The 12,960-nt window shown below is 39.9% G+C and overlaps 1 protein-coding gene across 1 annotated transcript in view; it reads left to right on the top strand.

The window, feature by feature from the left end:
- LOC115135483 (copine-5) overlaps positions 1–7,745 on the top strand; it is a 213,797-nt gene extending 206,052 nt beyond the window's left edge. Inside the window, exons 18-20 of the mRNA XM_029670220.2 lie at positions 1,563–1,620; positions 3,494–3,567; positions 4,235–7,745. Of these exons, the coding sequence (XP_029526080.1) occupies positions 1,563–1,620; positions 3,494–3,567; positions 4,235–4,423 (321 nt within the window). The 3' untranslated portion in view covers positions 4,424–7,745. The remainder of the gene's footprint in view (positions 1–1,562; positions 1,621–3,493; positions 3,568–4,234) is intronic.
- Positions 7,746–12,960: the final 5,215 nt, after the last annotated feature.

The raw sequence follows: 12,960 nt of genomic DNA, 5'->3' as shown, positions 1-12,960 counted from the left end.
TGCTTTTGTGACCAGCAGGATTAGAACCCAAGTCTCCCAAAGGAGAAGCCAATTAAACCAAGAATGACATGACACTGGATTTCTCTCCCAATGTATATTTATTATAAATTTGTCTCAATCTCAGAATATTGACTGTTCAATTCGAAGTAGGGCTGTCAAATGTAAAAAATAAATACATAATCAATGCACGATTAATCACACATTTTATTTCTTATTTATTTAACAAATGCAGAATTTGCTGAAATTGAAGAATATTGACGTCTTGATTTTGTCCAAAGTAGTGCAAAATCAGGCAAATTGATAAAGCTTTAACCTCAATGTCAATTTGTTTTGACATTGCATTGTTGTTGTTAGCTGTATATATTATATAAAAGTATCCGTTTACATTCATTCCATAGTCTAGAAGTAACTTTCTCCAGCTCCTGTTCCTGCTTCCGCAGGACTTGTCTTGGGAGTGGTTGGGAGGGTAATTGGCGGGAAGGGTTGCCTCCCCATTCCCACCTCACAGTCATCTTCAATCTCCCAAATCCTACCTAACCAACACTTTACCAATGTTTATTGGCTTCCTTGATAAAGATGAGCAAAAAAAGACTGTGCTGTATGGAATAAATAATACAAATACTGAGCCACAGTACAAACAAAATATTAAAGATAAGGGTCAAAATGATTGGATCCCCAGTTTTCAATACTCCAGCACCCTCCCCTTGCTAGGATAACGACACTGAGTCTTTGGCATTGTTCTTTCGAAGGCTAAACCCAGCATTGGTGTGCTTGACCAAAGACCTCTATTTTAATGTCATCTAACCATAGCACCGCCTGGAGTTTGCTAAATGGCAATGCCACCTAGATTGGAATCGGTGCTATGGTCATATAACTTGAAAATAGTCATCTTTGGGCCACGCACACCGGCGGTGGGTTTGCACACAGAGAGAGATGCACCCAGATAGAGATGCAAACTGTGCAGAAATGGTTTAGATCACCCAGTAACAATGCGCTGCTCTCTCTCTGTACTCCATGTGTCTGCAGCAATAAAGACCCATTCATAGTTAATGGCCCTTCATCAAGCTAAAGTGCTCTCCTCTCCAAAATATTAGTGGTGTGGTGTACTAACCTATAACTGGGTGTTTAACCATGTAACTGTCACAGAATATATAGCATGGAGATCACATCTGGGTCAACAACAATGGAGACTCACTGTGAGCTTGAATGAATACGACTGCCCTCTTGGAGTTGTGTGGGCGTGCATTCGTGTGTAGTATAGCATGTAAGAGACTCATCGGTCTCTCAGGAAAGTAAATGACCCATATATATCTTTCACATATACATGACTATGTATATGTGTAATAGATCAGGTTGTATGGAACAGCCTCGAATATATTTAAATTTTTCTCTGTCTATATGGAAAAAAGAGAATGGATGTACTTTACATGTGTGTCATATCAAGAGTGTTTTGGAGTTGTGAAGTGGTCATGTCAAGAGTTAAGCGTTAGGATTTGTAGGCTGTGTTGAATGACCATCAGAGTCTCTATAACATTATGGTGTGTTCCTGTTCTTCTCCTCAGGGGGCTAAACTGCCCATGTCCATCATTATCGTGGGAGTGGGACAGGCTGAGTTTGACGGTAAGTAGCTGCATCTCACTTAGTTTACGATACTTGTTGTTGTAGTTTTTTTATAGCAATACATATCAAAGGAAAAAGTTACTACCTGGTATTGTTGCTCAATACTCACATTGCCTGAAACTCTACTAAAACTCGTTTAAATGAAGGTTTATTAAACTTTAACCTAGTATTTAATGTTTCAAATATAACCTAGTATTTCGTGTTTCAAATATAACCTAGTGTTTCATGTTTAATAAACTCTACCAAGATCCGATGACATATCATTTAACGTATGAGGCTGATTGTTAGTGCCCGATTGATACAGTCAGACAACTAATCAAAAAGCAATCTACGCTCCGTCCATATTCTCATTATCACCATTAACCTGGCCTGAAAGCTATACTGAACAAAAATATAAATGCAACATGGTCCCATGTATCATGAGCTGAAATAAAAGATCCCAGAAATGTTCCATACACACAAAAATCTTATTTCTCTAAAATGAGGGAGCTCATTTAAAATGAGCTTATTTGAGCTTATTTCTCAGCGTTTTGATGGAGTGTGCAATTGGCATGCTGACTGCAGTCATTTTCACCAGAGCTATTGCAAGAGAATTGAATGTTCATTTCTCTACTATAAGCCGCCTTCAACGTCGTTTTAGAGAATTTGGCAGTACGTCCAACTGGCCTCACAAACGCAGACCACGTGTAACCACGCCAACCCAGGACCTCCACATCCGTCTTCTTCACCTGCAGGATAGTCTTGAGACCAGCCAACCGGACAGCTGATGAAACTGCGGAGTATTTATGTCTGTAATAAGCCCTTTTGTAGGGAAAAACTCATTCTGATTGGCTGGGCCTGGCTCCCCAGTGGGTGGGCCTGGCTCCTCCCAGGCCCACCCATGGCTGTGCCCCTTTCCCAGTCAGTTGAAATCCATAGATTAGGGCCTAATTTATTTATCTAAATTGACTGATTTCCTTATATGGACTGTAACTCAGTAAAACCGTTGAAATGGTTGCAGTTTATATTTTTGTTCAATATAAGTTATTGAGAGCGATTCAATTTCCACAATTCACACACAGCAGCCAGGTACAGTAGCTGTAGCCCCTATTCGCTCTCACTTCTAGCAATTAGTTAGACGGATGTCCTGCAAGACCATTAGCAACTCATTTGATTCAGCAGAGGAGAGGGAGGGAGGGAGGGAGAGAGAGAGAGACAACACGTGTGCCTACTGTACGTGCAGTGCATGCGTGTTTGTGTGTGGAGGAGAGTAGAGTGGTATGGCGTTGAGGGGTTTTTAATGTAATGTAGTTTAAAGTAATCAGGGCTAATGGATGGGTTCATCCTGGTTCTGACAAGTTCCATAATGTGGAAAAAGTCAAGGGGTCTGAATACTTTGTATATAAGTTGTTTGTCGTAAAGTATGGTGTCTCCAGTTCCAATCGATCTCTCGGTAATTAGGGACAACAACAAAAAACCCGACAAGTCTTACTTTCTTCTCAGTTCTTCCCTGTATTTGAGGTTTAAAAAGGCTTCTGGAGTTTCGAATTTCCACTTTCAAACGTCACACTTGATTTTCCCAGGGGGGAAAAATGTGTCAACCCAAACAAAAATGTACATGAATTCTAAATCTACGTAGTAATGATAATAGTAGATGTTGCTGCTGGATTGTTACCCTGCCGTAGCAATACATCTCTAATGAAGATCCTGCATCTGTACTGGGCACACACACCCTTTAAAAATGCACAAAAAAAAAAAACAGAAATTGTATTTCATCATGTTCCTCTTGTGAATGAGGTGCTCCTCTCAACGAGACTAACCTTGATACATATTGGTTCAAAACAAATGTGTGCGTTGTACATGTTCGGGGTTGTGTGATCTCTTTACCTTGCAGCCATGGTGGAGTTGGACGGTGATGACATCAGAATTTCATCCAGAGGGAAGCTTGCAGAGAGAGATATTGTCCAGGTGACTCACACAGACACACACACACACACAAGCACACACAAGCACACGCGCGCGCACACACAGTTCAGTGACGCAATCTGACCATGAACACGGCTATGAACAAACACATTGTAACCTTGAGCAGTAGAAATGTCCGGGTTTTCCAGGAGGTCTTTATCCAGAGTAAGGCTTTGTACAGACATTGTACAAGAGGGGTTAAGTAAATGGATGAATGGAAGGTTACATTGCTTTGTTAAATTGCTTTCAAGAGGAATTTCAAGGAATTTCAAAATGGGAAGGTATACAGAGTAAAAATCCTAGGAATGCTGGTTAACTGTAAATGAACAATAAGGCGAAGGCAGTACAAAGGATGAGCCTTATCAGTATTAATGATTGTTTCATTTTTATTTAACCTGTATTTGACTAGGCTAGTCAGTTAAGAACAACTTGTTATTTACAATGTTGGCCTACCGGGGAACAGTGGCTTAGCTGCCTGACAGATTTTTACCTTCTCAGCTCGGGGATTCAATCCAGCAACCTTTTGGTTACTGTCCCAACGCTCTAACCACTAGGCTCAAAAGGATGTATAAATATGTGTAATGTATTATTAATGAAAATGTTCATATGCTGTAGTGTTATCCCAGGCTGTTTCTCAGTTGCTATCGTGTCTTTGCTCTCTCCCTGTCAGTTTGTCCCATTTAGAGACTACATGGACCGAACAGGAAATCACGTGTTAAGTATGGCCCGACTAGCCAAGGATGTCCTGGCTGAGATCCCTGATCAGTTAATCTCCTATATGAAGAGTAGGGGCGTCAAACCCAACCCCACACCGCCTCCCTACACACCCCCTGGACACACACACCACACACAGATCTGAGCCCACCACACAAACCTTTACACTGAGTACTGACGAGAGACGGAGTCAAAGATTTGCAGACCCTGGGAACTCTCTACTTCCTGATTGGAATGTTGGGACAGGAAGTGATGTAATAGGAAGTTGCTGAAGCAATAGGTGTTTGTGTCAGGACTCTCCCAGACAGGTGACTCTCTGGAGAAGACAACAGCGTTTCTGTTCATTGTGATTCTATCTATTCTGTCTGTTTCTCTGCGAAAGAGAGACGGCAATGGACAGACCATACAAGGACTTGTCTTTTTATCAACATACATGGGCCAGTGACTGTTTCTTCTTGTCTTGTTTGAGAGCGGGTGGGTGAAGGGGTCATGTGGGGTCATATTGTGGTTGAAACTTGTGCCTGTCTGTGATCTGGTTGTCTAACTGTAATGGGACAAGTGGAACTCTCATCTGAACTCTGATCTTTGACTTTTGACCTAGCTCGCCATTGGTGTATTAGAGTGTGTGATAAGGTGATGTTTTTGGATACTTTTCCATTCATTTTTGTTTTGTTTTGTTTTGGGCCTAAGACACATTCCCATATTAATTTGTAGCTTTATGATTTAAGGTTGAAAAAAAGAAAAGTGTATTCACCTTGTGAGTTTTCTTTTTTAGTCATTGAGTGTCTTTGCTCTTTGTACTCCCATAAGTTGTAGACTCTTCTCTTGCTTTCTATTTTAAAGCATGTTCGTATATAGGATGGAATTCCCCATATGTCTGTATTTATAATGTATCAAAAGTGGCATGGATATATAAGGATATATAATTAATATGTGACCATCCAGTTTGGATTTCTCAATTACAAACAAGGATAGTTTAACAATATGGAGAAGCACAAGGGAGAGCTCATCATAGCTCTCTAAACCACTTAACCACCACCACCACCACAGGAATGTAACTATGCACATCAGCGTTTGGACACACTAGAACCTGTCTGTGACATACATACATACATACATCAGAAGTATTGCTTTATTTTTTTCAAGGGTTCTGATAGTTTACCGTGTCCTATATTTCATCAGTCAAAGAGTGAAAATATATACAACTCTTTCAACTACTATTTTCTTCTCTCTCTCTCTCTTTCCATCTCCCCAATTCCCATAGTGAATGGATTTTTGTTTATTGACATTAAACTGCTGGATAAAGACAGCAAATGTATTCACTTGAATCACATTGAATTCCATTGAAACCTTTTCATAACCAACAGTCCTTTACTGTCCACCCCTTTCTCTCTCTGGTCACCCAACAGCTTCTCTGCTCCCTGAGAATAAGCCATTATTGTGTTATAATCAGATGAAGCCAGGCTGAAATTAAATCAAGCTGAGGAGTATAGACAGTCTGGACACCTGCTGCACGGTGCACACATAGACAGACAGAGGGACGGATCTCCTCAGCTAGCTAAATACTCTGTAGGCCTTAACGTACTGTAGACAGCATTCCAACCAAGCCTGATAAACAACTAAGGTTGAACAATTCTGTTAACTTTTCCAAAATGTTCAGGTTTTCCAGAAATCCTGCTTTGAAAATTCCTGGAATCACAAGGAACATTCCTTGAAAACCTAGGACTTTTTGCAAAGTTACCGGAGTTTTGCAACCCTATTCACAGCTCTCTTCTCTTGGAGTCATAATCGCTAAGAGTACTGTATGTTTTGGAAATGGCTAAACCTGGTTCTGTACAGTGTTGTGTATAATATATGGGGATAAAGACAAATTGTATATCTGATATCTAGACAGTTAATTATATGGCTTGTTTTTTCTTACTAAGTGGTGTGGACCTAGAGTATCAGGAGTGAGTGTGTGTGTTCAATAATAAGAGTGGTTTACAACAGTACATATTCCTACTGATAAACTTTAAGGAAAGCACTTTATTCTATTCCTTAAGAGGTGTACTGGTACTTCGACAGTATGTTTATTTATACATTTTTAGAGATAGTGATGATCTTATTGATATATTATATGATTCACTTAATTTTTTCTGGAATTTGTATGATAAAAAGCCATTTATTCTGCCGACAACGCCACAATAATAGAAGTAGACTTGCACACTGACTTCAATGGGGATGTTATTCATTTTAGTAATTCTATTTCTATGGCTACTCTATAAAAAAAAACAGTATTTATTTTTAAATGTTTAACTAGGCAAGTCAGTTAAGAACAAATTCTTATTTTCAATGATGGCCTAGGAACAGTGGGTTAACTGCTTTGTTCAGGGGCAGAACGACAGATTTGTGCTAGGGGATTTGAACTTGCAACCTTTCGGTTACTAGTCCAATGCTCTAACCACTAGGCTACGCTGCCAAGTCCTCAATCTCGCCTCAATCGACCCCTGATCTGTAGGATTGCCAGATTGTGAACAAGATCCATCCATTCACCTGGGATGGAAAGACAGTGTTTTATATTCTGTGCCAACTATCTGTAACACTAGCCCCATTTACTACTGGTTCTAGCTTGCATCCTTGTCCTGATCTTATCCACATTCTGAATGTCTACACCGGTCAAAAAATGCGCAATCAAAAGACACATTGTGATCTGATTGGGATCTGATCATTCTGCCCACCTCTGGAGGTAGTCAGAGACACATCGTGTCTGGATATCTTACAGGTGTAGACAGATCTGGACAGAGAAACCATTTAAATCATTCAATTATTCAGCCATCTAAAATCATTGAAAAGTGGCACCAATATCCGATTACATCAATATGTGTCAATAAATAAATATTATTTTGAATGAATAGCTGTGAAGCTATTTGCATAAAGGATGTGCCAGGAAATCTGATCGCAATGCAGATGGATATCAGACACGTTTTAAGCACATTTCTGTGTAGACACATTTCTGGAAATGTGGGCACAATCAGAATGTAGACAAGATCAGGACAAAGGATCCATATTAGCACCAGGTATAAATGGCATTATAGACACCATTTCATCTGGATTAATGGCCACAAATTCAGTGGGCTGTCTGCTTTCTCTTCTCTCTCTCTCTCTCTCTCTCTCATGCCTGGCCATTTCTGTTGTTGCCGTGAGATCTCTTGACAGGAGGAGAGATCACACATGGGAAAACTGTAACCGACCAGCATGTTGCAACAATTAATTGTTCATCATTTTTTATTAACACCACTTTTTGTGATCCTCCTCTTTTCACCTTTGTTGTTTATCCCTCTGGGTTTCTCATGTGCATGGTTCCCCCTTTTTATTTGAAACGTTCTTTTGTTGTTGTATATGATCGTTGTCATACGGTGGGTTGTGAAATGCTTTGTATTGGATTGCCTTAAATGAATTAAAAAAACAAATGACTACTTTTATAAAAATTGTTGCAGAGTTGTACTTTGATGTCCCAATTAGTTAGTTCAATAAAGTTAAACCTGGACTGTACTGTACTGTGTATAGACTGCAGAACAAACATTTTGCCACACACTAACAATATACTGTACTGATTTTTTTTATCAAGCTAATGTTAGCCTATGGTCAGCTGAAAAGTTAATTTGTCTTGATGCCAAATCTCCCATCGACAAACAGGACAATAAGGCCTAAAGGGGTCATTCCTCAGTGTCCTCTAAAAAAGGCCTCATTGACACTAACGCCAGAGTCCAGTGATTGACTTCCCCGGCCTGAACCAGCTGACTCCCCCCCCCCAATGTACATTTACCCTGGCCCCCCTTCCCCATGGACATTTATAATTGCTACAGTTGAAGTTGGAAGTTAACATACACTTAGGTTGAAGTCATTAAAACTCTTTCAACCACTCCACAGATTAGTTTTTTTTTTCTTTTTAAATTTTACTCCCTTTTCTCCCCGATTTCATGGTATCCAATTGTTAGTAGTTACTGTTATGCTGGTGAGTGAGGACCCAAAGGCGGTTTAACAGAAACAGAGTCTTTTAATGTCCAAACACAGGGAAGACATAAATCCTCTTCAGATGTATCGGTTGACAAAATAGACAACCCGCAGAGAGGGCGACAAATAAATCATAAAGTCCTCTGATCTTTACAGGAGAGTCCCCTTCTAGCAGCAGAGGAGAATAGCAGGGTTAGCGGCAACAGACTGCTGGTCTCTCCGGGTAGGCGCGGGTTGTAGAGGACAGAGGTACCTGATCACACGTAGCATCTGATGAAGAGGCGGAATACGACAGGACGGGACAAGGGTGAAGCAAACGAGAATCTGACAAAGACAGAAGCAGAAACAGAGAGAGAAATAGAGACCTAATCAGAGGGAAAAAAGGGAACAGGTGGGAGAGAGTAAACGAGGTAGTTAGAGGAGATGAGGAACAGCTGGGGGGAGGAAAGGGAGAGAAGGTAATTGTGCGTCGCCCGACGGACCACCCAGTCGCGGCCGGCTGCGACAGAGCCTGGGCGCGAACACAGAGGCTCGGTTTCGCGCTTAGACCACTGCGCCACCCGGAAGGCCCCCTCCACAGATTTCTTGTTAACTTTTTATGGCTGCAGGGGCAGTATTGAGTAGCTTGGATGAAACGGTGCCCATTGTAAACGGCCAGCTCCTCAGTCTCAGTTGCTAATATATGCATATTATTATTAGTATTGGATAGAAAACACTCTAAAGTTTCCAAAACTGTCAAAATAATGTCTGTGAGTTTAACAAAACTGATATTGCAGGCGAAACCCTGAGGAAAATCCAAACAGGAAGTGGCTTCTATTTTGAAAACTCCATGTTCCATAGCCTCCCTTTGCTGGATTTAAAGGGATATGAACCAGATTCCTTTTCCTATTGCTTACTCAAGGTGTCAACAGTCTTCAGACATAGTTTCAGGCTTTTTTTTTTTTTTAAATGAGCCAGAATGATAACATAGCGTCAAGTGGTCACATGAGTTTTGCTCGCGCAGCAGAGTTTCTCTCCTACTGTGAAAGACATTTGCGGTTGATATATTATCGATTATATATTTTAAAAACAACCTTAGGATTGATTATAAAAAACGTTTGACATGTTTCTGTGGACATTATGGAAACTATTTGGAATTTTCGTCTGCGTTGTCGTGACTGCTCTTTCCTGTGGATTTCTGAACATAACGCGACAAACAAACGGAGATATTTTGGATATAAAGATAATCTTTATGGAACAAAAGGAGCATTTGTTGTGTAACTGGGAGTCTCGTGAGTGAAAACATCCGAAGATCATCAAAGGTAAACGATTAATTTGATTGTTTTTCTGATTTTCGTGACCAAGCTTCCTGATGCTAAGTATACTCAATGTTTTGTCGTGCGATCGATAAACTTACACAAATGCTTGGATTGCTTTCGCTGTAAAGCATAATTTAAAAATCTGACACGACAGGTGGATTAACAAAAGGCTAAACTGTGTTTTCCTATATTGCACTTGTGATTTCATGACTATAAATATTTGTAGTAATATTTATTGAATGTAGCGCTATGCTATTCAGTGGTTGTTGATGACACTTATCGCGATAGGGGGATTGCAGCCATAACAAGTTTTAACAAACTATATTTTTGGCAAGTCGGTTAGGACATCTACTTTGTGCTGACAAAAGTCATTTTTTCCAACAATTGTTTACAGACAGATTATTTAACTTATAATTCACTATATCACAATTACAGTGGGTCAGAAGTTTACATACACCATGTTTGCTGTGCCGGTAAACAGCTTGGAAAATTCCACAAAATTATGTCATGGCTTTCGAAGCTTCTGGTAGGCTAATTGACATAATTTGAGTCAATTGGTGTACCTCTGGATGTATTTCAAGGCCTACCTTCAAACTCAGTGCCTCTGCTTGACGTCATGGGAAAATCAAACTAAATCAGCCAAGACCTCAGAAAAACCATTGTAGACCTCCACAAGTCTGGTTCATCCTTGGGAGCAATTTCCAAACGCCTGAAGGTACCACATTCAGCTGCACTAACAATAATATACAAGTATAAACACATTGGGACCACACAGCCGTCATACCACTCAGAAAGGAGACACGTTCTGTCTCCTATAGATGAACGTACTTTGGTGCGAAAAGTGCAAATCAATCCTAGAACAACCGCAAAAGACCTTGTGAAGATGCTGGATGAGGTACAGGTACAAAAGTGTTTATATCCACAGTAAAACAAGTCCAATGTCAACATAACCTGAAAGGCCGCTCAGCAAGGAAGAAGCCACTGCTCCAAAACCGGTTTGCAACTGCACATGGGGACATGATCGTATTTTTTTGAGAAATGTACACTGGTCTGATGAAACAAAAATAGAACTGTTTGGCCATAATGACCATCGTTATGTCTGGAGGAAAAAGGGGGAGGCTTGCAAGCCGAAGAACACCATCCCAACCGTGCAGCACGGGGGTGGCAGCATCATGTTGTGGGGGTGTTTTGCTGCAGGAGGGACTTGTTCACTTCACAAAATAGATGGCATCACGAGGGAGGAAAATTATGTGGATATATTGAAGCAACATCTCAAGACATGAGTCAGGAAGTTAAAGCATGGTCGCAAATGGGTCTTCCAAATGGACAATAACCCCAAGCATTCTTCCAAAGTTGTGGCAAAATGGCCTAACTTCTTCGATATAGGGGGCGCTCTTTTAATTTTTGGATGAAAAACGTTCCCGTTTTAAACAAGATATTCTGTCACGAAAAGATGCTCGACTATGGATATAATTGGCAGCTTTGGAAAGAAAACACTCTGACGTTTCCAAAACTGCAAAGATATTGTCTGTGAGTGCCACAGAACTGATGTTACAGAAAAAAAACAGATAAAAATACAATCAGGAAGTGCCGCATTTTTTGAAACCGCCTCATGGCAATGACTCCTTATATGGCTGTGGAGGAGCTAGGAGTCAGCTTACCTTTTCCACGTTTTCCCCAAGGTGTCTGCAGCATTTTGTGACGTATTTGTAGGCATATCATTGGAAAATTGACCCTAAGAGACTACATTTACCAGGTGGTCGCTTGGTGTCCTCCGTTGCAATTATTGCGTAATCTCCAGCTGCAGTACTTTTCTGTTTGCTACGGAGGAGAAACCCAACTGCCACGAAGCATTTATCATCGAATAGATATGTGAAAAACACCTTGAGGATGATTCTAAACAACGTTTGCCATGTTTCTGTTTCTGAGTTCATTTGGAAAAAAGTTTGGCGTTGTCGTGAATTGATTTTCGTTTTTTTTTCTTAGCCAAAAGTGATGAACAAAACGGAGCGATTTCTCCTACACAAATAATTTTGGGGGAATTTTTTTTTTGCTATCTAACTGAGAGTCTCCTCATTGGAAACATCCGAAGTTCTTCAAAGGTAAATGATTTTATTTGAATGCTTTTCTTGTTTTTGTGAAAATGTTGCCTGCTGAATGCTAGGCTTAATGCTATGCTAGGCTATCAATACTCTTACACAAATGCTTGTGTAGCTTTAGTTGAAAAGCATATTTTGAAAATCTGAGATGACAGTGTTGTTAACAAAAGGCTAAGCTTCTGTTTCAATATATTTATTTCATTTAATTTGTGATTTTCATGAATAGAAAAGGTTGCGTTATGCTAATGCATTATAGTTTAATTATTTTTCTGTCGATTTCTCAGCCAAGCAGGATGAACAAACGTGACGTTTTTCGCCTACAAAAATATTATTTTGGGAAAAAAGGAACATTTGTTATCTAACTGGGAGTCTCCTGAGTGAAAGCATCTGAAGTTCTTCAAAGGTAAATTACTCAAACGTTCATTAAAATACACATGCAGGGTATTGAATTAAAGCTACACTCGTTGTGAATCCAGGCAACAAGTCAGATTTTTTAAATGCTTTTCGGCGAAAGGATGAGAAGCTATTATCTGATAGCATGTAACACCCCAAAAGACCCGCAGGGGACGTAAACAAAATAATTAGCATAGTCGGCGCTACACAAACCGCACAAATAAAATATAAAATATTCATTACCTTTGACCATCTTCTTTGTTGGCACTCCTAGATGTCCCATAATCATTATTGGGTCTTTTTTTCGATTAAATCGGTCCATATATAGCCTAGATATCGATCTATGAAGACTGTGTGATAAACGAAAAAAAAGCGTCATTTTTTAAAATTAAAAAAGTCGACGATAAACTTTCACAAAACACTTCGAAATACTTTTGTAATGCAACTTTAGGTATTAGTAAACGTTAATAAGCGATCAAATTAATCACGAGACAAAGTATATTCTATAGGGGTACGTCTGGAAATAATGTCCGGGTAAATCTCAACCAAAATATCCGGTCCGAGACCTGAAGAAATGGGCTGTCTCTTCTTCGTTTGACCAAGAAACAAAGCCTAGGCAAATGACAAGACTGTTGACATCGTGTGGAAGCTGTAGGAATTGCAATCTCAGCTCCAGGTAATTTGCTTTCCCATAGACAATACATGCAAGTGGCGCATTGATATATTTTCCCATTTTCAGTGATCAGATTTTCCTGCACTTTTCGATGAAACACACGTTCTGTTATAGTCACAGCCGTGATTTAACCAGTTTTATAAACGTCTGAGTGTTTTCTATCCACACATACTAATCATATGCATATACTATATTCCTGGCATGAGTAGCAGGGCGCTGAAATGTT

The sequence above is a fragment of the Oncorhynchus nerka genome, linkage group LG2 (assembly GCF_034236695.1).
Source record: "Oncorhynchus nerka isolate Pitt River linkage group LG2, Oner_Uvic_2.0, whole genome shotgun sequence".
NCBI classification, from domain to species: domain Eukaryota; kingdom Metazoa; phylum Chordata; class Actinopteri; order Salmoniformes; family Salmonidae; genus Oncorhynchus; species Oncorhynchus nerka.
Note: the sequence above shows the minus strand (reverse complement) of the source record. Positions and strands in the feature narration are given on the sequence as shown.